We start from the raw sequence: 26,466 nt of genomic DNA on the forward strand, positions 1-26,466 counted from the left end.
ACCGTCAGTAGAGTTGAAAATGCAATGGAAACCCATTTAACTTGTATTTTTTATTCGATACATGGGAATTTAACCACTGAAGTTATTTTTATGTGCACTACGTTATCATGCACACGCTTTTATCTGCAACAAGTCTGTGTTGAAGGAAACACCCCTCTTGTGGGAAAATGCACATATTGCTTTTATGCAAATTTTATAATATATAATAGACTATTTCCGGTATGGCCACAGTGAGGTAGTAAGGTAAAGGTGATCCGCTTGGCATTCCCTTTTTTATAAAAAAAAAAGTGCCTCTTAAATTTGAAAGAACTCGACTCAAAAGTCAAGAAATAACAAACATCATGTTGGCATACTCATTGTTACGGCAAATACTATATCGAGAAATAAAAACAAACACAGCGAAACAATGCGGTCATGGACCAAGTAGCTGATGACTCAACTAAAATGAGTTTAGAGACACTACTAACAGAAAAAGATGAAGTAAATATCAGATCTAAACTGATATGACTGAACTGGGCAAACGAATGGAGGAGGCCGAAACCGGGTTAATTCTAGCGATAATTGCATGAGAGAAACTCTAGAAAACCGTGGATGAACAAAAAACCTTACTGACAACGTAAACGGGATGGACGACTTCAGTCACCTCTCAAATCTTTGTTTGGTAAATTTCCTCGAAAGCTGTGGAACAACCGGAATGGAAGAATTCCAGGAAAATGTAATACCACACAACTACTGGGCCAGGTTGTCGGACCTTTGATGTATGAGGACCAACGGATCTACAGTACATCAACACCAACATGTGCAGAGACCTCTACATGAAGTGCAGAGAAATTGACACCATAAGGAAAAAGATATGGGGAAAAAATAATCCTGTTCCCTTTGATGTACCCTGCACAACTACGGGTCAAATGGAAGGAAAGAAACATCACACTGAAATTAGCTAAATAAGTTACCAGATTTCTGGATAACCTGGACAAGGAGAACGGTGGAAATGGCCGTGATCTATTTGTTTTAAGTAACGAACTGACAAGTGAACAAAACAACTTGGTGATTGCTATGATCTCTAGACAATTATTTTTGAATGATCAAGAGCCAATAGGCTATAAAGGCTTGAGTGGGTGCGAAGAATTGAAATGGCCCATATGTGGAAAAAGCATTTTTTATGTTAAAAATGTCTGTGTCATTGTACACTTGGTTGATGAAAGAGAGACCACTAACTAACTATCACAGTGCTATAACAGATATTCTAACCATATCTTTGGTCTGTTTCACCCCAGGGAAAAGTGTTCTCCTCCATTGAGCCCCAGACGAACATCAACGACGTGTGCATCTATCCTGGTTCTGGTGAGAATCACCTCAGAAAGACTGGTCCATTCTATGAGTAATGAGCCAGATACACTAAACATTGCTTCTGTACCGATTTTAACTTGGAGGGTTGACCTACACTTCAGGCACTCTTATCTGCTTCGTAGTCATTTACCAGGTATGCTCAACTACCACTAGATGGTGACAAGTGACCTCATCAACAAGTCCTAAACACTTCTGCACCAAGGATATGCTTCTTTGTGAGATGGCTTGGACTTTGCTTTTGAAATAAGACTATCCATTGACAGCTTCTCTACCAGCAATTATGCCTAATTACAGCAATGTTTACTGAGCACTTGAGTTAAACTGTTTAAGACGCTCATTCATGATGTAATTGCTGTAATTTCACGTAAATAGCAAATCCGCACAACCATTTGCATGGATGATTTGTTGTCAAAGTTTATAGCAATGCTAACTTCAGTATGGGGAAAAGGATCTGGTTGTTTCGTTAGCTCATCTCACTCATCCACATCTTTTCTTTTTCTCTCCTAACTTCACAGGTATGCTCTTCACTGCCAATGAAGACCCTAAGATGAATACATTCTATATCCCTGTGAGTTCTACCACCCTTGCACTCCCTCAGGCCCATTTGACAGTTTGGTTTAACTGCTAGTTTTACATGCCTCGGTATGCATGATTGGTTTGAAAGGTACATTTTCCCATGAGATAGAGTTACTCCATGGTGTGAATTGAAACCAAACCGACCAAGGCAGTATAGAGAAGGCACGAAAGGACGATCTCTGTTTTGAGGTCTTGCGTTTTCGAGACATTCATTTGTTCAGTTTAGTGTTTACGGCATCCCCATTTGGCTGGTGTTTTATGGTCTGCAAAAAACACTAAAGGGCATTATTCATGGAAAACCTCCCACTGGGTTTTACCTAGAAAGTACCCTTGTTGGAACATGAATGTTCTTCAGCAACAGGTGGCCTTGTGCCTACCCCTATACCAGCTTTTCAGTTCTTATAGGAAAAGTGTTTGTACATTGTTTAAAAAAAAAAGAATATTGAAAAAAAATATTTTTTAAATAGTCTCATTAGGAGGTTAATGTGTGTGTTTCTACGGTAAAGTAGTCTCTCTAGGAAGTTGAGGTGTGTGTACTGTAATGTAATGTAGTCTCTGTATAGAAAGATCATGTGGTAACCCTGACGCGATTAGTTTCTGGTCCCATTCATTAACCACTGATTAGATCATTGTGATGGTGAGATACAGAAAACAAGGTCTTAAATAGCGTGTGTTTGGGGCTACAAAGAGCTTATACTGAACTTAGGAAATATTGCGTTCATCTGTTAACAGCAAACACATTCTATTTTTGGTTATTGGAGTTTTGGAATACTTCTGCAGAAAATGGAAGGCCGATATCAAACATTCACATAGCAGTGCTCAAACTGCTCTGAATAAATAGCTACATTTTTCACTCAGGTATGGTATGAACATCAATGGTAACTTCAAATATAACACAACGTTGTCACCTTGTTTGGTTTACTCATCTAATCTATCATTCATGAATTTCAGGCAGGCATATGATTCCAATTCCAGAGAGCTCCTTTCTCCCTGGTTTTTCAACTGGTGTACAAAGGCCTCCAACACATGCCTCCCTAGATGCCTACATTACAGTAGGGCAAAGTTTGGAAGTTAACATTAGCCATTTGCTCTTCAATGATTACACTGAGGAAGGGGACATTACGTAGACTTTGAACTCTGATTTGATAGGACAGAACTCAGTTTGGATTGAACCCAGTGGCATTAAATTATCTTACGATGATGGGGTGATTTCAATCTGATAACACTCAGTCAATCCTTGTCGACTCATCCTCAGAGCCCTGAGAGGATTGGATAGGTGCAAGCAACATGGCAGAAACTACACCTAGTCAACTGGAATGTTGCCAACACCTACTTCCCTTACCAGCCCACAGCGCAGTGAAAAGAGAGAAATATATTGAATTAGAATTCTTAATGTTCCTTGTTCTTCATTCCTTTTCCCTCCTTCACTACATCCCTTGTTCTTTTCTCTCCTTCCTCCCCTCCATGTTGTCCCTGTGTAGGCACTGGGACCTGCTCCTCGCTGGTGCTCCTTCCTGGACAACCTGACAGAGGAGCTGGAGGAGAGCCCTGAGAGTACTGTCTACGATGACTACAAGTTTGTCACCCGCAAGGACCTGGAGAACCTGGGTGAGAGTAGGGCTGTTAAGTGTAGAGGTTGACCGATTATGAGTTTTCAATGCCGATACCGATTATTGGAGGACCCCAAAAAAAGATGGTACCGATTTAATCTGACGATTAAAAAAGAAATGTATTTGTAATAATGACAATTACAACAATACTGAATGAACACTTATTTTAACTTAATATAATACATCAATAAAATCAATTTAGCCTCAAATAAATAATGAAACATGTTCAATTTGATTTAAATAATGCAAAAACAAAGTGTTGGAGAAGAAAGTAAAAGTGCAGTATGTGCCATGTAAGAAAGCAAACGTTTAAGTTCCTTGCTCAGAACATGAGAACATATGAAAGCTGGTGGTTCTTTTTAACATGAGTCTTCAATATTCCCAGGTAAGAAGTTTTAGGTTGTAGTTGTTATAGGAATTATAGGACTATTTCTCTCTCTACCATTTGTATTTCATATACCTTTTGACTATTGGATATTCTTATAGGCACTTTAGTATTGCCAGTTTAACAGTATGGCTTCCGTCCCTTTCCTCGCCCCTACCTGGGCTCGAACCAGGAACACATCGACAACAGCCACCCTCGAAGCAGCGTTACCCATGCAGAGCAAGGGGAACAACTACTCCAAGTCTCAGAGCGAGTGACGTTTGAAACGCTATTAGCGCGCACCCCGCTAACTAGCTAGCCATTTCACATCGGTTACACCAGCCTAATCTCGGGAGTTGATAGGCTTGAAATCATAAACAGAGCAATGCTTGAAGCATTGCGAAGAGCTGCTGGCAAAATGCACGAAAGTGCTGTTCGAATGAATGCTTACGAGCCTGCTGGTGCCTACCATCGCTCATTCAGACTGCTCTATCAAATCATAGACTTAATTATAACATAATAACACACAGAAATACAAGCCATAAGGTCATTAATATGGTTGAATCCGGAAACTATCATCTCGAAAACAAAACGTTTATTCTTTCAGTGAAATACGGAACCTTTCCGTATTTTATCTAACGGGTGGCATCCGTCATTGAAAATAAGAATGTGTTCTTAACTGACTTGCCTAGTTAAATAAAGGTGTAAAAAAAAAATGGTCGTCCAAAAATACAGATTTCCGATTGTTATGAAAATTTGAAATCAGCCCTAATTAATCGGCCGACCTCTAGTTAAGTGCATAGATTACATGTATTTTCCCCCAGCCCCTGCTTCGAGACTGATGCATGATAATGGTCCATTCTAAATCCAAACAAATTTCACACACATTATTTGGTATATGTAAAGATAAGATCATATCAAGAATAGACTGATGGGTGACAATATTAGATTATCACTTGTGAATAATGCTCAGTTTGTGTGCAGTAAGGCAAGAAACGGCACGTGCCTTTTCCCCCGACTTTAAAAAATAATAATCGCACACCTCATGTAGCCTAGCCCATAGGCCTATATGTTTTGATAAGGTTTGTATCACAACTAAAGTGGCCAAATATCATCTTCAAAATTATGTACATTAATCCGCTTTACCAAGGGGTGTAGAGCCTAATTGGCACACAAACTCAACGAGAGTTTCAAGTTTGGGGAAGATTATTTTCACCATAAAAATGCTTCTTTATAATTAAAGCATTACATGCATAATCACATTTGCAGTCAGTTTTGAGTATGGTGTTTTCCCGCTAATAGATTGCATTTTGGAACATTCACGCTTATAGCCTACTGCCGTATAATGTGAAGAAATAGCCTAATAGTTCACTTTTTAAACTAAACGTATTGATTTGTTGCGTCGGCCCTGTTTTTAGAAGGATTTTGATTCTAGTGGTTGAATTCATTTGGGATCTATCATGTCCCACAACTATCCAAGACTGTTTGAATATTTCTTTCTCACACACAATAGAAAAGTCAACTTTTGTACTATGGGGGATAGTAGATTGACATAAGCTAGTGTTTTTGCTGTTTGTTAGGCCTACTCATCTTGTTGGCTGACGAAAAGTAAATGTGGACAGTTTTTCCAACATCTTCAATATGCCCCTCAGAATTCAATAAGGACGCATGCAGTTGCTTCCCCGATGTGTCTGTCTTCACTTGTAGCCTGTGAGAAGGACCCGATCACGTGATGGATATTGGCTAATAAGAATTGAGATACAGTGTATTCGGGAAGTATTCAGACCCCTTCCCTTTTCCAAATTTTGTTTTGTTACAGCCTTATTCTAAAATAGATTAAAGTTTTTTTCCCCATCAATCTACACACAATACCCAATAACAACAAAGCAATAACAGTAAAAAAAATAAGTAAAGCTATTTTCAGGTCTCTCCAGAGATATTCGATTGGGTTCGGGCTCTGGCTCGGCCACTCAAGTACATTCAGAGACTTGTTCCGAAGCCACCCCTGCATTGTCTTGACTGTGTGCTTAGGGTTGTTGTTCTGTTGGAAGGTTAACCTTTGTCCCAGTTTGAGGTCCTGAGTGCTCTGGAGCAGGTTTTCATCAAGGATCTCTCTGTACTTTGCTTCATTCATCTTTCCCTTGATCCTGACTATTCTCCTAGTCCCTGCCGCTGAAAAACATGCCCACAGCATGACCCTGCCACTACCATGCTTCACTGTAGGGACGATGCCAGGTTTCTTCCAGACGTGATGCTTGGCATTCAGGCCAAAGAGTTCAATCTTGGTTTCATCAGACCAGAGAATCTTGTTTCTCATGGTCTGAGAGTCCTTTAGGTGCCTTTTGGCAAATTCCAAGCGGGCTGTCATGTGCCTTTTACTGTGGGGTGGCTTCCGTCTTGCCAGTTTACCATTTTTAAGGCCTGTTTGTTGGAGTGCTGCAGAGATGATTGTCCCTCTGGAAGGTTCTCCCATCTCCACAGAGGAACTCTGGATCTCTGTCAGAGTGACCATTGGGTTCTTGGTCACCTCCATGACTAAGGCTCTTCTCCCCTGATTGCTCAGTTTGGCCGGGCGGCTAACTCTAGGAAGAGTCTGGGTGATTCCAAACTTCTTCCATTTAAGAATCATGGAGGCCACTGTGTTCTTGGGGACCTTCAATGCTGCAGAATAATTTTTGTACCCTTCCCAAGTTCTTTGCCTCGACACAATCCTGTCTGAGTTCTACGGACAATTCCTTTGACCTCAGTGCATGTCAGAGCAAAACAAGCCATATCAACTGTGGGACCTTATATAGACAGTTGTGTGCCTTTCCAAATCATGTCCAATCAATTGAATTTAGCACAGGTGGACTCCCAAGTTGTAGAAACATCTCAATGGAATCAGGATGCACCTGAGCTCAATTTCGAGTCTCATGAATACTCAATACTTATGTAAATAAGGTATTTCTGTTCTTATTTTTAAAACATTTGCAAACATTTCTAAAAAACATGTTTTGTTTTTATTAGGTATTATGTGTAGATGTATATGAAATATATATATATATTTCATATACAATATATTTTCGAATAAGGCTGTAACATAACAAAATGTGGAAAGAGTTTAGGTGTCCGAATACTTTCTGAATGCACTGTGTCTGAGAGAGCCATGTGAGTGAGAGGTTCTTCGGAGCATGCGGCCTGGAGAAGGGTATTATTATATTCAGCCCACAGGCACAACGACCACTGGCTGTAAAAGGCATGGATTTTTTTAGGGGGTGTTACGGCCACAAAAAGGGGATGCTCCCGGGAAATTTGAGGCATTATCAAGTGCTTGTCAAATTATGAATGAGAAACTGATGAAGTGTGTGCACCCTGCGCAAAAGATAAAGCAGAGCCTTTCATGCGAATTGTTTCAACTCATCATTATTCACATCATGCAGCCTTATAATGTATTAAAAACGTATAGCCTAATGTTTGTATCACAACTAAGATTGCATAAATAACTCTAAATTAAGCATTTAGGAGGACCTGTTTCTTTGTTAACACAGACTACCACATACTAGCTGCATATGCGCACTCCCTCAAATCGTTTGGGTTATTCAGCTGTGTTCAATTGTATTCTTCATACTGTAAAATAATGCGACGGAATTCTAAGCAAATCTTGTCTGCTAAATGAAGTATGGCCCACAGCCATATTGCATAGCCAGATCAGGACCTAACATAAGGACAACTCAAGAGTATGCTATTTTGTTCTTCTGAAATAGACTACATTTTCATCATATCATGTTTCTTTAGACCTGTCTACAATAAATAATGGATTTATTGTGAAGGTGTAGGCTATATTACAGGGATTTATTAGACTTTTTTACATTTAGATTTTAGGCTGTGCATGGATCCAGGATATATTAAATGTGTTTGTTAATTAATGGTCAATTACCGTGAGGCCGGCAGTTATTTTCTTGACAATCACCAGCTGACAAAATGTCACTACCGCCCCAGCCCTAGGTGAGAGGGGGGTAGAGATTTGTTCCTCTAAGATCTCCAGAAATACAAGTGCCTATTGAATCGAGCATTCAAGTTATTTTAGGCCTACAGGTCCTAGGGAAACTTCCAGGGCTGTCTACACTACACTTGCCATTCAGTGGAGACCATTTTGAATTTAGGCATATTGAGGCAACACAAAGGCCCGGTGTACAAGTCCCTCCTAAAAATGAACGGTAGGGGAAACACTGTCGGAATGGAGAGAGAAATTAAGAGATGGAATAAGGGATAGTGAGAGATAAAGGGGTGGCGAACAGAAGGGTTGAAAGAACAGAAGAATGCTTGGGTTAGCACTAAAGAGATCAAATGACAAAGACGAGAAATTCAGTTGGTTGGGGAGGAATAAAAGGAGGGGGAGAGGGAGAGGGGGGGGGGGGGAGAGGGCAGGAGGGAGGGGTGGAGTAGATTAGGGGGGAAGGGGAGTTCAGTTCACTGCAGCTGTGAAATGTCCTTGTTATGTAACAGACAGGCTGCCAGACGGATAGTGAGATTTCTGGGGAAAGGGGGGTTCTATCTTTTTACCACACACACACAGTCCTTGCCAGGGTTGGGGAGTAATTGATTACATGTAATCTGATTACAAAACAGCTAACTGTAATCTGGCCAGTGTAGGCGGTCATTGTAAATAAGAGTTCTTAACTGACTTGCCTAGTTAAATTAAATACGTTCCGTTACCAGCAAAAATATTGTAATTAGATTACAAACACTTTTGAAATATTGATTATTACTTCTTGGATTACTTTTAAATTCTTTCTCAGTGACATTCAATTCAGCATTGAAAATGGGCACAAGATTAAGTTTGTTCCACCTGAGCAAGTCTGACCACAAGTCAGAGAGCACTATGATGACACACCAAATGCGTTTGATGGATGCTTTTTGCCATCTAATGCCTCTTAAAATGAAAGTAATCCAAAAGTAACGGAAATGAATCGGATAACCTTACTGAGTTTGGGTAATCCAAAAGTTACGTTACTGATTACAATTTTGGACAGGTACCTACTAACTGTAACGGATTACACTTACAAAGTAACCTAGCCAACCCTGGTCCTTGCGTGCCTCAACTCCCACACATTCCTGAATTAAAGTGGCCTTCTGGAATGAAACTAAGCAGAGACTAAAAAGCCTCATGGCAGTCACTAACTCAACTTCATTCAGAGCTTAAAGAATTGTGGGTGGAGACGGATGTTACAAAACTTTATCTAAATGCTCTCAAAAGGTGTCTTGCCAAATAGTTGAAAAGGCCAAGTTACCCGAATCTAGCACAAAATGAAACAAGCTTTCATTACAGTCCTGTTGACAAAACAGTTTTTCTTTAGCATACACTTGATTATTAAAGTCTGTAATATGAAGTAAAAGCTTAATGATTGTAAAACTCACTGCTAAGTATATGCCTACCCTATGTTCCCTACTGTCCTGAACGTGTCAGTTTAAATGGGAACAACCAGCCTGTTGAAAGAAGCAGATGTCTGCAGATATCTGTAGTCTTATGCCATTTTCTTACAGCACATTCCAGTAGGCTGCTTCTCAAAGTTAAAGGGATAGTTCACCCAAATTACAAAATTACATTAGTTTCCTTACCCTTTAAGCCAGTGGTATTCAAAATCAGGTACGGTGGGGCCACCAAATTTAAATAAAACTATATTTTTGGGGGGCTGGGGAACCAAAAATGAACCGTACAGATTATTATATGGGACAATATACAAATGTTTTGAAAAAAGATACATTTGCAAAATACAATTTCATTAAGTAAATGTATTTATTGCTTCTCTTAATTTTGATAAGAGATGAATATGTACTGAATTGAAGGTTATTTGTTGATGTGAAAATTTACATTTACAACATTAGATTTGTGGTGGGGTCGACACAATTTCTGGCCAAAAAAATTGTGTCCCCAGTGAAAAAGGTTGAATACCACTGTTGGAAGCGGTCTATGGACAAGGTATGACAGCAATCTATGCTTTGGTTTAGTTTCCCTGGCACTGTTCCTGGTCATAAATCCCATTCATGTCATGGTACCGATATTAGCATTTTACGCGCATCATGTTCAAATCTTCTATAAGTGATGTCGTTGAGCTTCACAATCAATTTTAGATACTTTCAGATGATTTGGACATGATGCGTGAAAAATGCTAATATCGGTACCATGACTTGAAAGGGGCTTTTGCCACAACTGCTAAAACGTTAGCATTTGGAAACGGTGCCAGGGAAATTATAACAAAGGAACTCCCCACACCTGGTTGTCTAAGACTTCATTGAAAGGAAAAAACAAGAACCTGTAGACACTAGGCCCTCCATGGAATGAGTTTGGTTTTCTTACCCTGTAAGCCAGGGATGTCAATGTGTAATTTAGTCGTTTGGGTGAACTATCTCTTTAATTAATACCCCTTACTGGGCTTCGCAATACACGTCACCAATTTGGAAGAGCACCAATATTTTATGTTTCAGGTGACATGTAGCCTGCCTCAGGGAAGTTGAATATAGAGACACTGTAAATAAAATATACACTGCTCAAAAAAATAAAGGGAAATAAAATAACACATTCTAGATCTGAATGAATGAAATATTCTTATTAAATACTTTTTTCTTTACGTAGTTGAATGTGCTGACAACATAATCACACAAAAATGATCAATGGAAATCAAATGTATCAACCCATGGAGGTCTGGATTTGGAGTCACAGTCAAAATTAAAGTGGAAAACCACACTACAGGCTGATCCAACTTTGATGTAATGTCCTTAAAACAAGTCAAAATGAGGCTCAGTAGTGTGTGTGGCCTCCACGTGCCTGTATGACCTCCTTACAATGCCTGGGCATGCTCCTGATGAGGTGGCGGATGGTCTCCTGAGGGATCTCCTTCCAGACCAGGACTAAAGCATCTGCCAACTCCTGGACAGTCTGTGGTGTGGCGTTGGTGGATGGAGCGAGACAAGATGTCCCAGATGTGCTCAATTGGATTCAGGTCTGGGGAACGGGCGGGCCAGTCCATAGCATCAATGCCTTCCTCTTGCAGGAACTGCTGACACACTCCAGCCACATGAGGTCTAGCATTGTCTTGCATTAGGAGGAACCCAGGGCCAACCGCACCAGCATATGGTCTCACAAGGGGTGTCTGAGGATCTCATCTCGGTACTTAATCAGGCTACCTCTGGCGAGCACATGGAGGGCTGTGTGGCCCCCCCAAAGAAATGCCACACCATGACTGACCCACCGCCAAACCGGTCATGCTGGAGGATGTTGCAGGCAGCAGAACGTTCTCCACGGCGTCTCCAGACTCTGTCACGTGCTCAGTGTGAACCTGCTTTCATCTGTGAAGAGCACAGGGCGCCAGTGGTGAATTTGCCAATCTTGGTGTTCTCTGGCAAATGCCAAACGTCCTGCACGGTGTTGGGCTGTAAGGACAACCCCCACCTGTGGACGTTGGGCCCTCATACCACCCTCATGGAGTCTGTTTCTGACCGTTTGAGCAAACACATGCACATTTGGTCATTTTGCAGGGCTCTGGCAGTGCTCTTCCTGCTCCTCCTTGCACAAAGGCGGAGGTAGCGGTCCTGCTGCTGGGTTGTTGCCCTCCTACGTCTCCTGATGTACTGGCCTGTCTCCTGGTAGCGCCTCCATGCTCTGGACACTACGCTGACAGACACAGCAAACCTTCCTGCCACATCTTGCATTGATGTGCCATCCTGGATGAGCTGCACTACCTGAGCCACTTGTGTGGGTTGTAGACTCTGTCTCATGCTACCACTAGAGTGAAAGCCCCGCCAGCATTCAAAAGTGACCAAAACATCAGCCAGGAAGCATAGGAACTGAGAAGTGGTCTTTGGTCACCACCTGCAGAACCACTCCTTTATTGGGGGTGTCTTGCTAATTGCCTATAATTTCCACCTGTTGTCTATTCCATTTGCACAACAGCATGTGGAATTTATTGTCAATCAGTGTTGCTTCCTAAGTGGACAGTTTGAATTCACAGAAGTGTGATTGACTTGGAGTTACATTATGTTGTTTAAGTGTTCCCTTTATTTTTTTGAGCTTTGTTTTCAATCAACAATCATTATACAAATGTATAATGTAGCTGTTTACTCATGTTATGCAAATATGTACATTTCATGTACATATAATGTATAATGTTGTGTTCAACTATAGGTCTGTCTCACCTGGTGGGATCTGCTCTCCTGCGGGCATACATGCACGGCTTCTTCATGGACATCAGACTGTACCACAAGGTAGGTTGTGTAGTTGTGCATATTCTTAGTTGATTGTTGATGTTACAGAGTTATGTGTTTTAAATACATTTTGTGTGATTTGTCCAGGTGAAGACCATGGCCAATCCGTTTGCCTATGAGGAGTACCGCAAGGACAAGATTCGCCAGAAGATAGAAGAGTCCAGGGCCCAGAGAGTACAAATCAAGGTGGGATATCGTACTCTGTCTGACTGTTAAAAACATACATTCAGACAGACTGGATATGGTGACAAATGATGTTTTCTAAGAAGTATATACAGTTGAAGTCGGACGTTTACATACACTTAGGTTGGAGTCATTAAAACTCATTTTTCAACCACTCCACAAATGTCTTGTTAGCAAACTATAGTTTTGGCAAGTCGGTTAGGACATCTACTTTGTGCATGACACAAGTAAATTTTCCAACAATTGTTTACAGACAGATTATTTCACTTATAATTCACAATTCCAGTGGGACAGAAGTTTACATACACTAACACAGAACCCAAACCGTCTGCGCGCATGCGCCATCGTGCATAAATGTATTTTGTCCCCGCACACCAATAGTACGCAAGTATAAACACCATGGGACCACGCAGCCGTCATACCGCTCAGGAAGGAGATGCGTTCTGTCTCCTAGAGATTAAAGTACTTTGGTGTGAAAAGTGCAAATCAATCCCAGAACAATAGCAAAGGACATTGTGAAGATGCTGGAGGAAACAGGTACAAAAGTATCTATATCCACAGTAAAACGAGTCCTATATCGACATAACCTGAAATGCTACTCAGCAAAGAAGAAGCCACTGCTCCAAAACTGCCATAAAAAAGCCAGACTACGGTTTGCAACTGCACATGGGGACAAAGATCGTACTTTTTGGAGAAATGTCCTCTGGTTTGATGAAACAAAAATAGAACTGTTTGGCCATAATGACCATCATTATGTTTGGAGGAAAAAGGGGGAGGCTTGCAAGCCGAAGAACACCATCCCAACCGTGAAGCACGGGGGTGGCAGCATCATGTTGTGGGGGTGCTTTGCTGCAGGAGGAGGGACTGGTGCACTTCACAAAATAGATGGCATCATGAGGAAAGAAATTGATGTGGATATATAGAAGCAACATCTCAAGACATCAAAGCTTGGTCGCAAATTGGTCTTCCAAATGGACAATGACCCTAAGCATACGTCCAAAGTTGTGACAAAATGGCTTAAGGACAACAAAGTCAAGATACTGGAGTGGCCATCACAAAGCCCTGACCTCAATCCTATAGAACATTTGGGGGCAGAACTGAAAAAGCATGTGCGAGCAAGGAGACCTACAAACCTGACTCGGTTACACCAGCTCTGTCAGGAGGAATGGGAGAAAATTTACCCAACTTATTGTGGGAAGCTTGTGGAAGGCTACAAGAAACGTTTGACCCAAGTTAAACAATTTAAAGGCAATGCTACCAAATACTAATTGAGTGTATGTAAACTTCTGACCCACTGGGAATGTGATGAAAGAAATCAAAGTTGATATAATTCATTCTCTTTACTATTATTCTGACATTTCACATTCCTGACCTAAGACAGGAAATTTATACTTGGATTAAATGTCAGGAATTGTGAAAAACTAAGTTTAAATGTATTTGGCTAAGGTGTATGTAAACTTCAACTGTATAGCTAATATATTTTTTGTTGTATGAATGTTCTATGTTGCTGAGACAGAAGCTGCCCAAGGTGAACAAGGAGCTGGCTCTCAAACTGATGGAGGAGGGAGATGATGAGGCAGAACTGTCTGCCAGGAAGAAGAAGGGCAAGGTAGGAGCACATGTACCTGCACACATAGTTCACATACTACTGGTCTGGTCTACAATTGATGAAGACTTCCGAGCTGTAGGCTCGGTTTATATAGTTTTGGTTCTAAGGTAATCTAGAGGAAACTGGTATGTATATCTGCAATATACTCATCTAGCAAATGTCAGCTGCCTAAGCTGTCAATCAAATCCTTTCTCTCCCTCTCTCTCTGCCTCTCTGCCAGGCTCTACCCAGCATCCTTAGTGACGAGCGTTTCCAGGTGATGTTTGAGAACCCAGACTACCAGGTGGAGGAGCAGAGTGAGGAGTTCCGCCTGCTCAACCCCATTGTGTCCAAAGTGGGCCAGAAGAGGAGGAAGAAGCTGCGGCTGCTAGCCAAGCAGGCCACAGACGCCGAAAATGTAACGATGCTAGATAGCTAGCTTACTACCCCTACTGAAGTTTGACACCCACTATGGAATATGACTTTCAGTGTGAACAACCTTTCTACCCTTTCTAATTCTACAATGCCACCCCCTACCTCTTCTTCCTCTGCAGGCGGAGGCAGACCAGGAAGAGGAGGAACCAGAGGGGCGTGGCAGCTCAGACGAGAGTTCTGATGATGATAAAAGCTGGGTGGACGAGGTCAGGGAGCAGCGGCGCCTCATATATGAGGAGGGGAGGGACCGCAGGCGGCAGGAGAGGAAACAGCAGGACCGCAACACCACCCTGCTGGACCAGGACTCCACCCAGAACCATGCCCAGGGCAAGAAACAGGGTCAGCAGCCCCGCTTCTTCCAGATCAAGGCTGGTGAGGAGTTCCGCAGCTTCGGGGATGTGGCGCGCAAGCAGAAATTGCAGAAGTGAGTACAGTTTTTTTTTTCTTCCCCTAAGTGAGCTTCTGGTGATGTTCTCTAGTCTCTACGAACAACCTCTGAACCATAATATTTTGAATAGATGCCACAGAGTACTACAGCTATGGATTTTCCCATTGTTACTGTCATTCAACAGAAATAAATCACCCCTCACATGGACATGGCACATAGAGTATATAATAGGGCTGCACGATATTGGAAACAAATATGTTTTTTAACAAATATTGCGATTTATGATTTGACGTGGGATATAAACTCAGCAAAAAAGAAACATCCCTTTTTCAGGACCCTGTCTTTCAAAGATAAGTCGTAAAAAATAAAATAACTTCACAGATCTTCATTGTAAAGGGTTTAAACACTGTTTCCCATGCTTGTTCATTGAACCATAAACAATTAATGAACATGCACCTGTGGAACGGTCGTTAAGACACTAACAGCTTACAGACGGTATGCAATTAAGGTCACAGTTATGTAAACTTAGGACACTAAAGAGGCCTTTCTACTGACTCTGAAAAACACCAAAAGAAAGATGCCCAGGGTCCCTGCTCATCTGTGTGAACGTGCCTTAGGCATGCTGCAAGGAGGCATGAGGACTGCAGATGAGGCCAAGGCAATCAATTGAAATGTCCGTACAGTGAGACACCTAAGACAGCACCACAGGGAGACAGGACGGACAGCTGATCATCCTTGCAGTGGCAGACCACGTGTAACAACACCTGCACAGGATCGGTAAATCCAAATCACACCCGCGGGACAGGTACAGGATTGCAACAACAACTGCCGAGTTACACCAGGAATGCACAATCCCTCCATCAGTGCTCAGACTGTCCGCAATAGGCTGAGAGAGGCTGCACTGAGGGCTTGTAGGCCTGTTGTAAGGCAGGTCCTCACCAGACATCACCGGAAACAACGTCGCCTATGGGCACAAACCCACCGTCGCTGGACCAGACAGGACTGGCAAAAAGTGCTCTTCACTGAGGAGTCGCGGTTTTGTCTCGCCTGGGGTGATGGTTGGATTTGCATTTATCGTCGAAGGAATGAGTGTTACACAGAGGCCAGTACTCTGGAGCGGGATCGATTTTGGAGGTGGAGGGTCCATCGTGGTCTGGGGTGGTGTGTCACAGCATCATCGGACTGAGCTTGTTGTCATTGCAGGCAATCTCAACGCTGTGCGTTACAGTGAAGACGTCTTCCTCCCTCATGTGGTACCCTTTCTGCAGGCTCATCCTGACATGACCCTCCAGCATGACAATGCCACCAGCCGTACTGCTCGTTCTGTGTGTGATTTCCTGCAAGACAGGAATGTCAGTTCTGCCATGGCCAGCAAAGAGCCCGGATCTCAATCCCATTGAGCACATCTGGGACCTGTTGGACGGGGGGTGAGGCCTAAGGCCATTCCCCTCAGAAATGTCCCGGAACTTGCAGGTGCCTTGGTGGAAGACTGGGGTAATATCAGTGGCGTTGTGTGACACAACTGTACATTTTAAAGTGGCCTTTCATTGTCCCCAGCACAAGATGCATCTGTCTAATGATCATGCTGTTTAATCACCTTCTTATGCCACACCTGTCTTGGTTAATGAGAAATGCTCACTGACAGGGATGTAAACAAATTTGTGCACAACATTTAAGAGAAATAAGCTTTTTGTGCATGTAGAACATTTTTGCCATTTAAAAAAAAAAATCAGCTCATGAAACATGGGACCAAAACATAGTTGTATAGTTTTGTTCAGTGTACATATGACCTCAATTACCTAAACTAACCCGTACCCCCTGTGTATATAGTGTCGTTGTTGTTATATTGTTACTTTTTATTTTATTTTTTACATTAGTTAGAAAATATTATCTTCCTCTGCATTGTTGGTTAAGGGTTTGTAAGTAAGCATTTCACGGTAAGGTCTACTACACCTGTTGTATTTGGTACATGTGACTGACAAATAATACTTGATTTGATCTAACAGCGAGGTGGAGGAACTATGAAAACGGATGTTACATGCGGCTGAGATGTTTCAAAATATTGCATCTACATGGATCTCTTGCGATCTGGATATTGCACATGCCTCTCTTGCGATTTTGATGTGAATTTGATTCATTGTGTAGCCCTAGTTTATAAGTATTTATTTTGCCAGTACAACGATTAGCAGTGAAACGTGTGGGCCTGTGTCTAAGGTGCCTGACTGTACTGAGCTCTCTACAGCAGACAGAAATGTGTGGCCTGGCCTGAGAGTCTGTCACATCCATCACTGTCCTGACAGGTGGACACATGCAGCACGTAGCAAGAAAAATGAGGACACAGGTCAAATATAGGAAGGCTCCAAATACAGGAAGGGTGTCCCAAGGTTTTCTTCAAATTATGTAACACACCCTCTACTTGTGCTTCAAACTCAATTAAAAGCAATTATTTAAGTTGAGTGAAAGAAGACTAAATGTTGAACAATAGAGCAGTTTTTGTAGTGCACCTACTCCCAACACTTAAAACAGACAATGAATTCACTGCAGCATTTTTTAAAAATTGTCTCAAAGTGCCTTTTTTAAATTATAATTTGTTAGTGTTTTTATTTGAAAAGTAACTCCATTGATTTTACTCTGAATACTTTTTAAATTAGCGAAAAATTTAATTAAAGTAACATTAAAATACTTTTACTTGAGTAGGATATTTAAGTACTCTTTTCTCCCCTTTATAGGTACTGCATTTCATCACTATTGTAGTGTGTGTATGCTGGTGATAGACCTGCCCATGTGTCCCGTATTGACATGTTATGTGTCTACTAGAGCATCACTGGAGGAGCGTCTGAAGCTGGAGGAACGTTCTGGAACAGTAAACGTGGCTGACACAGCTGTTGGCAGCAAACAGCTCACCTTCACCCTCAAGAAGGTAAGTCATGATGACACCATTACATAATAAGCCACTGAAAGGGACAACAAATGTCTTTTCAAACTACGGATCTGGATTTCTGCTGATCCTCGAATTCAGTAACAAACAGTTTGTTGTTGTTTTGCTTATCAGTTCGTAGACCATGTGCCATAGAATCAGTACATCAAATCTCTTCCCAACTATTTTGCAATCTATATGGAACAGCAAAACATTTTTTGTTCCTTAAATGAAACACAATTTTCTTTAACCAATTCTGTTTTTTAATGCAGGGCTGACGAACAAATTCCTTTTTTTTGTCTTTTTTTTTCTCTTTCCACTTGCCTCTTCCATTTATAATTTTGTTTTTCTCCTCAATTTCGTGATATCCAATTGGTAGTTAGTCTTGTCCTATCGCTGCAACTCCCTTACAAGCTAAGTTTGGCCAAGGGTCCCTCACATGCAGAGAGACTGAGTCTGTCTGCTGGGTAAATCCCCTGTACTACAGCATGAGCTGGGGGTCAATGTTGATTACAGGTCTGTTAAGAGAAAGCTATAATTGTTTTGCAGAAGATCGTTTAAAGATGCACTATGCAGAAATCGCTCCGCCATTTCTTGGTTGCTAAAATTGTAATAGTTCGCCTAATTTCAGTTTGTGACAAAACAAGCAAGTACAATGTAGAGAATCATTGTACCATCTACAGGTCAGCCAACTTTTGAAGATATCTTGGAGTTAGATTTGCCCCTGGCACAATCTCTAGACAGGGGATTGGGGGTCCTATCCCAGGAAGATTTGACTGTTTTAAAGCTAATTTCCTGCAATTCTGTGTATTTTGACATGGCTTAGGCCTATGACCAGGGTGGAAAATTAGGTGTATTCAGGATGCATTGAACATTAAATGAACACTCAAAATTTGACGAATTTGTTACTTTGAGATTTTGGGGGGATGAAATGTAAAAAAAAAAAAATAGGTCGTTTGACACTTTATTCAGTAATGAAAATTAGATTGGGAGAAAGGCAAATGCTACAAACAGTGGGAAGGTTGGAAACCGGGATTGACCCCTGTTCTCGGGTGTAAAGTTGTATACGACACCTACCGGGGATTGTTACCACTATTAATATTAATGGTTGATGGCAGTGGATAACCAAATTATAGATTGCAGTCTGTCTGTCCAGAGACTGCTTTCAAGGTAAGGACACAAACATTTTATGTTTTGTAATTTGGGTGAGCTCTCTCTTTAAAATAGGACTGAAAGAAAATCTTGCCTGCTCTCCAGGTGGGTTGGCCATCCCCGATCTATGTTTCACAAGTGCTGGGTGTTTTGAAAATGCATTTCTTAAAATCGCCGAACCTTAAAGAAAAATGTAATGAATATCAATATTCAGGTGGTTTATGCCTACTAGTTGAAGGTTCTTGCCATCATCTTAAACACATATTTTGTCTATGGAGAGTATGAGTTGAGTCCCCCTACCATCTCTGCCTAGCATGTGCACAATACTAAAATGTCATTTAATAAGCATTTAATATCCAATGCTTATTTGTATGACTTATTCAAAACGGTCTGTAAATAGCTGCAAAAAACTACATAGCCTCATATAATTCATTTTCAAACACAGAAGTAGGCATATCAGATTTAAAATGTGTTTACAGTGGCAGAATTGTGAAGAAGTAGAATAATAAAATAAGTGTGGGCAATAACAGCAGTGTTCTTGATGAAGCACAGTAATTACCCTATATTTTAGCCCATCGTTAAGAATGACAATTGTTTTACTGATCAGACTAAATGAAATAAATAGCTAATAAAATCTACTGAAGACAAGATTACATAAATCTGCCCCTACACTCTACCCAAATTATTTGTATATATAGAATTAAAAGTTTTCCTTTTGGGTTCAAAATTACTTTAAAAGTTCCAAATCAGGTCACCCTACCAAACTTCCCTGCTAAAACATACTGTAGGCCTGTGTGCTGCCTTGTCATTGTCACAGCCTAAATTCCAATCACCAAACAAGGGGACTAATGCAAGTGTGGATTAAATTGACTTTAGTACATGCTGTCAAGGCTGCATTCTGAAATGGGGACAGGAGTAACAGCAAACAAAAGCGTGCTACCGTGCTTCTCTTTTTACAGTTTTATAAACTCAGGGGAGACTGTTCTCTCTCTCCATTCACCTCCGCTCTAATCTTGAGGGGCGTTTCTTTATACCATGCATCCAAACAATGATATAGATTTCACTTGTGATGTTACATTTCAGGCGCAGATGCTTCAAAACGATTTGGAGCACAGTTGAAAAATGAAATAAGTACTTTTCAATGCATGAGATGTGAGAGCGTGAGAAGTGGGTCAACTGAGTGTCTCACGGCCAATGCGTTAGAGTTGGCAGCTCTGTATCTAAACCGCTGTGAAATATATTTTCCATAACCAGAAATATTGCATTTTCAGCTGTTTGAAAGTGTATAAACCTGAAAGTAAAAGATGCAAAAACAAAACTTAAGATCGGGAAGCATAGAAATAGCGCACATAGAACATATCTACCGCTTCTTAGACTTGCTTTCAATGAGAATGACAGATCTATAACACACATTTATATGTGAATTGGGTCAGGTTGCCCAAACAGTTATATATTGCAACTTAAATCATACTCTAATTAAAAGTATATATTTCTCCTTTCGCTCTCTGCCTCTCCTTTCTCAATTATCTCCTTCAGTCGGAGCAGCAACAGCGGCAGCAGCAGGCGGAGCGTGAACACCACGAGGAGAGGAAGAAGCTGAGGAGGTCCGCTGGACACCTGTCGAGTGAGAGAGGCAGAGGTAGAGGTAGAGGTGGATTTAGAGGGAGGGGCGGAAGTAGAGGCGGATTTAGAGGCAGAGGAGGGAGTAGAGGCAGGGGGCACTACTGAGGTAGAGGCAGTGGTAACTGAACTACTCTCAGGGAAAATACTGAGATTAAGTAGCCCAAAGTCAAAAGAGTAACGTCTTTTCTTACAGCCATTTCCCAACCTAATTTATAATAAAATGAAACTTTTTTACCGTCTGAGAATCAAGAGGTTGTGATACAAAAGTGACCTGACCGATTGTGACCTGCCCTATAACGCCGTTATGTTGGTGGAGCTGCTATGAAAGGATACAATGTGTAATATCTGTTGGGTGCAAAATGGTGTGATTGTGTGGTGTATGCAGTTTGATCTGTGTGCATTCGTATGTCTATGAAAGGCTCCTGACCTTCACCGTGTTTTTGTCACTTCACAATCTTCATTGTTCTCTAGTGCAGACAAAACCATATCTGTATTATGCACTGTGCCTAGCCCATAAACCCTTTCTACCAAACATATCTCCCTGGTCTGTGTTATGTTCTGATAGTAGCCTCATGGTCGATGAAAGTAGCTATCCAAAAATACGTCCAACAATTGGACACACTGAGTCACTGACTCATTCCATTCTCCGAAGAAATGCATGCATCTTTAAATGAATTACAGGTGAAGCCTCAGTTGTATGGGTAAAAAAATTGTTTTAATCAACTGACATAAGGATTAGCACCCAATAATGAATGTCTGTCCACTTGCATGACTAACAACTGAAAGGCTTCACAAACCTCTTTTACTTCCTTGTATAACAACACTTTCTGTGGAAATCAAACTGCCACCATTTCACTCCAGTCCGGACAAATGGGAAGAGAAAACAGAGAAGAAAAGTCCTGGGAACATGGATCCCCAATTCTTGGAAGCACCTTTCTCCGTTTGGCCACCCATCTCCCTTTCACACATGGCTGGGCCCTCTTGTCTCCTTTGATCCTGCCCCTTTTGAAATGTCAGGAGGTGTTGTCCAATTCCCCCCGACCCACTCCGTTAAAACACTGTTGCCTGGGACCTCAAACTAGTTTTGCCCCGCATTCGGTCTTCAACGAGGTCCGCCATCAACAATTGTCCTCTATCCATCGTTTTTAGAATTGCCAATGCTCTCTGACTGTCTAGCTTTCATTTGGGTGATTATTAGCAATCTGACCACAGTAAATATACTGTATGAATGTAGGTCCGTTATCATTTCTCCACAGTTTTGATTTGTTTTTAGTAATTAATAGTATATTGAGTTCATTCCCAGCTTTAGCCATTGTCTGCCTCCCTTGCTCTTCCTTCCCGCCTGTTTGGTGCTTACCTCTCTAACCTGGCTAGTCGCTCTTACAATTGTTATGCTCGTTTGACTTTGCCCAGATCATTGCGAGTGGAGTATGACATACAAATGTAATCCAAACATTATAGGATGTCTGAAGAATGTTGAAGCTGTTCATTCTACTTTCCATTGTTGGTTGCTGCAGAGTGGGATGAATAACAACAGGTGAAACAAAGAAAGGATAACTGTTAATTTACTCAAATGTCCAAGTTATGCAAGCATATCTCAAGATTCAATGGTATGATTCAAAAGGAAGGCCTTGCACCATACAACAAGTTGTGTGTAGTAAAACTGAGCGAAATAGAGGGCAGTCGGAGACTATATGGCAGGGCTCTCCAACCTTGCTCCTGAAGAGCTACTGTCCTGTAGGTTTTCGCCCCAACCCTAATCTAGCACACCCGATTGTAATAATTAGCAGGTTGAGAAGCTGAATCAGGTTGTAGCGAAAACCTACAGGAAGATGGCTCTCCAGGAACCGGGTTAGAGAGACCTGCTATACGGAAATAGTGAGGGATTATGAGTGTCTGAGGGGTTGAGGCTTGTGGTCTTCATACAGTAATGACACAAATTTAAGTTAGTCAGGAACGGGGGACTCTTTCTTCATGGCACAGTTGTGTGGTGGGTAGTGGTGCATGGGGAGTTGGCAGATTATTTATGTATGTTAAGCACTGCTGTGTACTTTCAGGGGTCACATAGCTGATAGCCACAGCCTACTTTTTCCTCATTGTGTTTGGGAAGAAAAGAGGAAAAGAAAGTGAGCGTGAGAGAGTGACTGCGTGTCACCACCAATCATACTTACATAAGAGGCTCATTCAAGCCATCAACTGGGATGCTACAAAGTGAACTTTGGTTGTGTTTGTCATTTGCTAACTTATCCTCAAGACAGCAAACCTACCGACTGATGTGGGAATGGGTAGTCTGTCAAGTCTGGACAGCTGGTGACGCTTGTAGATTTTTTCACAGGGTCTTTTTTGCTCGACAAAACCATCACCATGGATACGCCAGATCTAGGCCACAAGAAGTGGGTCAGGGTAAGTTGGCACTTCCTGTAGCACATCACTCTTTTTCCAAGAAATTACAAAGAAAGGAAAACGTCAGAGTAACCAATAGAATGCATTTCAGTTTAGGCTGTCTACAATCAGCTCTGATCATTGCATTGAATTCCCCATGCTCCAATCAAATCAAATCAAATGTATTTATATAGCCCTTCGTACATCAGCTGATATCTCAAAGTGCTGTACAGAAACCCAGCCTAAAACCCCAAACAGCAAGCAATGCAGGTGTATCCCAATGAATTGAGATGTGTACTAGCTCAAATGCTTTATTATGTAAACTAAGATGACAGTAGCTCCTTGAATAAACCTTTTTAAAAGAGCTTCCAAAAACTTGTGAAAGATTGTTTCACCACAATTCCATCATTAGTTTATTGATTGAGTCCCCAAATCATGGTATGTATTCATCTTGAACTACCACCACAATGACTCATTCACAGCACAAGACAAGCAGTAACTTACTCAGACCAGTCATTAAGAGCTCTCCATTTTGCATTGAGGCAACCCAAATGGGAATTTGGGTTGTCTCAAAGGCCAGGTTTGACCCAGTGTGCACTGCTTCTGCAGGCCACAGCAGCCCAGACAAAAGAAGCCGAGTTGGGGCTGCTTTCATAGTAATCCCCTCCACTGTGTGATTGAATGGGCCGCCCTGAGAAGCAATCACACACACAAGTCACCATCTGAGCACTGACGTGGGGTTAGGGAGGGGGCCATGGTCCATGGCCTTAAATGGGGTAGGGTGAAGAGCAGGGATCAGGGGAGAGAATGTGAATTCTAGGAAAAATAACATTTGACTTCAGACTGCTTTTTGAACCTGGGTAGTTTTTTCACCATCACTTGACCAATCTTTGTCAGTGCTTTTAAAGACCGGTCCTCTGGGGCATATGGAGATTTTAATTGGTTTAATGAGCAATCCAGTGTTCAAATGACAGGGGTGCTCGCTCTGGTGTTGCTTTCTTGGCTTGCAGTAAAACTCAGCCTGTGGCCTAGTAACATATTAGCAGTGACATTGTGTGGGAACGTTGTGACTCCAAATAATTAACCGTGTAGCCTACTTATGCTGATAAAGTACATGTGTGTACAAATCCCAATGGGGTCCGATTCTGACTCAGAAATGTATGCCTTTCCTATGCACGTCTTTCCTACACGCTTCTCCTCAGTATTTGGTATTGAGACTTACCTTAATCAGTCTCAACACGCTCTGCAGGTGTGGCTACCTTACTAGCTCTGAATACATTTCATTCAACGAATGAAAACCCTCCCACTTGCTGGCCAACAGGTTTTCTTGTGGAGTTTTAATTCATTTAAATGTACTGAAAACCTTATCTTAAGCCATCCTTTTAAATATGGTGTACCTTTTTAGTTAGTTTTTTTTTGCGACAGGCTAGAATATATCAAGAAAACAGGTGAAGAATATTAGGGATCAATGAAAGAAAGCCATCTAAATATATGCATATTGTCTCCGTTTCAGCACCAATTGGTAGATGTAAAAATACTCTGATCTTGTAGATTATTTAGGTTTAGGAAAGTATTTATTAATCATAACAGCAGGTTTAGAGAGCCTGTAGACACGAAAGAAAGAACGGTGGTTTGATTCATTATGAAAATTGCCACATTCAGTTCTTCAACCCATGGTAATGTTGGAAGATTAGTGTACATAGAAGTATAATAGGGAGAATATAGTGTACAATAGTAGGCTATATCCGCGTCTATTGCCTGCACTAACTGTGGAACTGTATGATGAGACAGCCAAGTACTGTGCGGTGCGTCGGGTTCAAACTGTTACGTCTTGGTCTGCGCTCCGCTCCATAACGATTTAATTAGCCTACGTGTCTTTTTAAAATGATCAACTGTTGCCATACGGCCATGACCGCATTTACAGAGGAAGCAAATTAAGGTAAGCGAAACACATGGAATGACAATGTAGGCTATACCAACTGAAGGGAACTAACAGTAAATTGGCAGCAGTATATCTATAGACACCTCCGCCACACCTTCATTTATTCGATCTCCACCCAAAACGTACGCTATGTGAGTGCTGCACTCATGCTTAAATTCAAGATCGGAATATGCATAGAGAAAAGTGCATAAAAAGGCAACTACGTTCCATTTACGCAAGCTTAACTTGGGTCGGAATCAGGCTGGCACCATGTGAATGCCTTCCAAGACTTTAAAAACACTTGATTAATCAAGAGAGGAGAAGCTTTCAAATGCTTTTATGGACGAAAACATTTTCCCTTTCTTAATCTCACCTTCTCTCTCTCTCTCCGATCCCTCTTTTGTCTCATCTCCTCCTCCAGAACGATGGATGGAGCGGAATGTTTTGATGCGGATAATTTTCCCCTACTTTCCCACATGGCGTGTGGATGGAGAGAATGATCTCACTGCTTTCTTGGCATCTCTCATACCTCAGCTACTGCCTTCCTCCCTCCAGCACAGCTAGAGGACCCAGACAGCTCGACGTTTATAAACCGTTAACAAGTGATAAAATATATCCCATAAAAAAAAACGCCATTGCTTTATGGCAAAGCTAACGCTGGATGACCCAGACTTGAAAGGCCCAGTGAGAGATGGCTCAAAGATGAAAGCATTGCGACTGTCAACCAGGGCAGGGATAAATGATGAGTTGGCAGAAAAGGCCAACTCATCATCAACTCAGACTGAGTGGCATGGACTGGTAAAGGTTAAATATATCCAGTCAAGTGTCACAAAATCCAACCTGATTGTTTCACTGTGACCTGGTTTTGTGATTCAAGTTTTATTCTGAAAGCAAATTCAAACTTGGTTTAAACAAGGATGAACAACAAAAGAAGTAAAATTTGATTTCAGCTCCCTTCCACTCTTTTAAACAGTAAGATTTAAGCCAGAGGGTATTTCTCACGGTGCATTTCATATATGCATATGTACATTGCAGATGCTATTAAGGTTTGTGTTCTGCCAAAGACTGGCAAGTCAGTGGTGCAGCTCTGTACATTTGAGTATGCATGCAGCATGCTGTTGTTCATCATTGAGCAAATGTGCATTAGTGCACTTTCCAAATGAATGTATTGCAATGAAACTGACAGGTAGTGTGGCTTGAACACTCAACCTTCTGGCCCGAAGCCCAGCGGACCATCGACTGTGCCACAAAAGCATGCTGAAGTGGCAAAGCCGATATCCGCACTTAAAAACACAGGGGCACTACAGTACAGTGCATTCGGAAAGTATTCAGACACCTTAAATGTATCCACATTTTGTTACGTTACTGCCTTATAAAATTAATTTAATTGCTTTTTTTCACTCGTCAATCTACTACACACAATACCCCATAAAAAAATATGACATTTACTTAAGTATTCAGACCCTTCACTCGGTACTTTGAAGCACCTTTGGCAATGATTACAGCCTTGTCTTCTTGAGTATGGCGCTACAAGCTTGGCACACCTGTATTTGGGGAGTTTCTCCCATTCTTTGCAGATCCTCTCAAGCTCTGTCATGTTGGATGGCGAGTGTTGCTGCACAGCTATTTTCCGGTCTCTTGAGATGTTTGATCAGGTTCAAGTCAGGGCTCTGACTGGGCCACTCAAAGACAGAAACTTGTCCCAAAGCCACTCATCCGTTGTCTTGGCTGTGTGT

General features: G+C 41.6%; 1 protein-coding gene and 1 long non-coding RNA gene across 2 annotated transcripts in view; one reads left to right on the top strand and one right to left on the bottom strand.

The window, feature by feature from the left end:
- LOC109894403 (nucleolar protein 10) overlaps positions 1 to 20,963 on the top strand; it is a 32,276-nt gene extending 11,313 nt beyond the window's left edge. Inside the window, exons 12-21 of the mRNA XM_020487859.2 lie at positions 1,278 to 1,344; positions 1,866 to 1,918; positions 3,408 to 3,534; positions 12,062 to 12,141; positions 12,229 to 12,327; positions 13,841 to 13,933; positions 14,154 to 14,330; positions 14,467 to 14,771; positions 17,553 to 17,655; positions 20,341 to 20,963. Coding sequence (XP_020343448.1) covers positions 1,278 to 1,344; positions 1,866 to 1,918; positions 3,408 to 3,534; positions 12,062 to 12,141; positions 12,229 to 12,327; positions 13,841 to 13,933; positions 14,154 to 14,330; positions 14,467 to 14,771; positions 17,553 to 17,655; positions 20,341 to 20,532 — 1,296 coding nt within the window. The 3' untranslated portion in view covers positions 20,533 to 20,963. The remainder of the gene's footprint in view (positions 1 to 1,277; positions 1,345 to 1,865; positions 1,919 to 3,407; positions 3,535 to 12,061; positions 12,142 to 12,228; positions 12,328 to 13,840; positions 13,934 to 14,153; positions 14,331 to 14,466; positions 14,772 to 17,552; positions 17,656 to 20,340) is intronic.
- A 57-nt stretch (positions 20,964 to 21,020) lies between these two features.
- LOC109893905 (uncharacterized) lies at positions 21,021 to 25,449 on the bottom strand. Its single transcript, XR_002255801.2, has 3 exons — positions 25,104 to 25,449; positions 22,695 to 22,806; positions 21,021 to 21,938 (listed from the first exon to the last, which is right to left on the bottom strand). It is a non-coding gene; the product is annotated as an uncharacterized LOC109893905 (long non-coding RNA).
- Positions 25,450 to 26,466: the final 1,017 nt, after the last annotated feature.

Source organism: Oncorhynchus kisutch, linkage group LG7, assembly GCF_002021735.2.
Source record: "Oncorhynchus kisutch isolate 150728-3 linkage group LG7, Okis_V2, whole genome shotgun sequence".
NCBI classification, from domain to species: domain Eukaryota; kingdom Metazoa; phylum Chordata; class Actinopteri; order Salmoniformes; family Salmonidae; genus Oncorhynchus; species Oncorhynchus kisutch.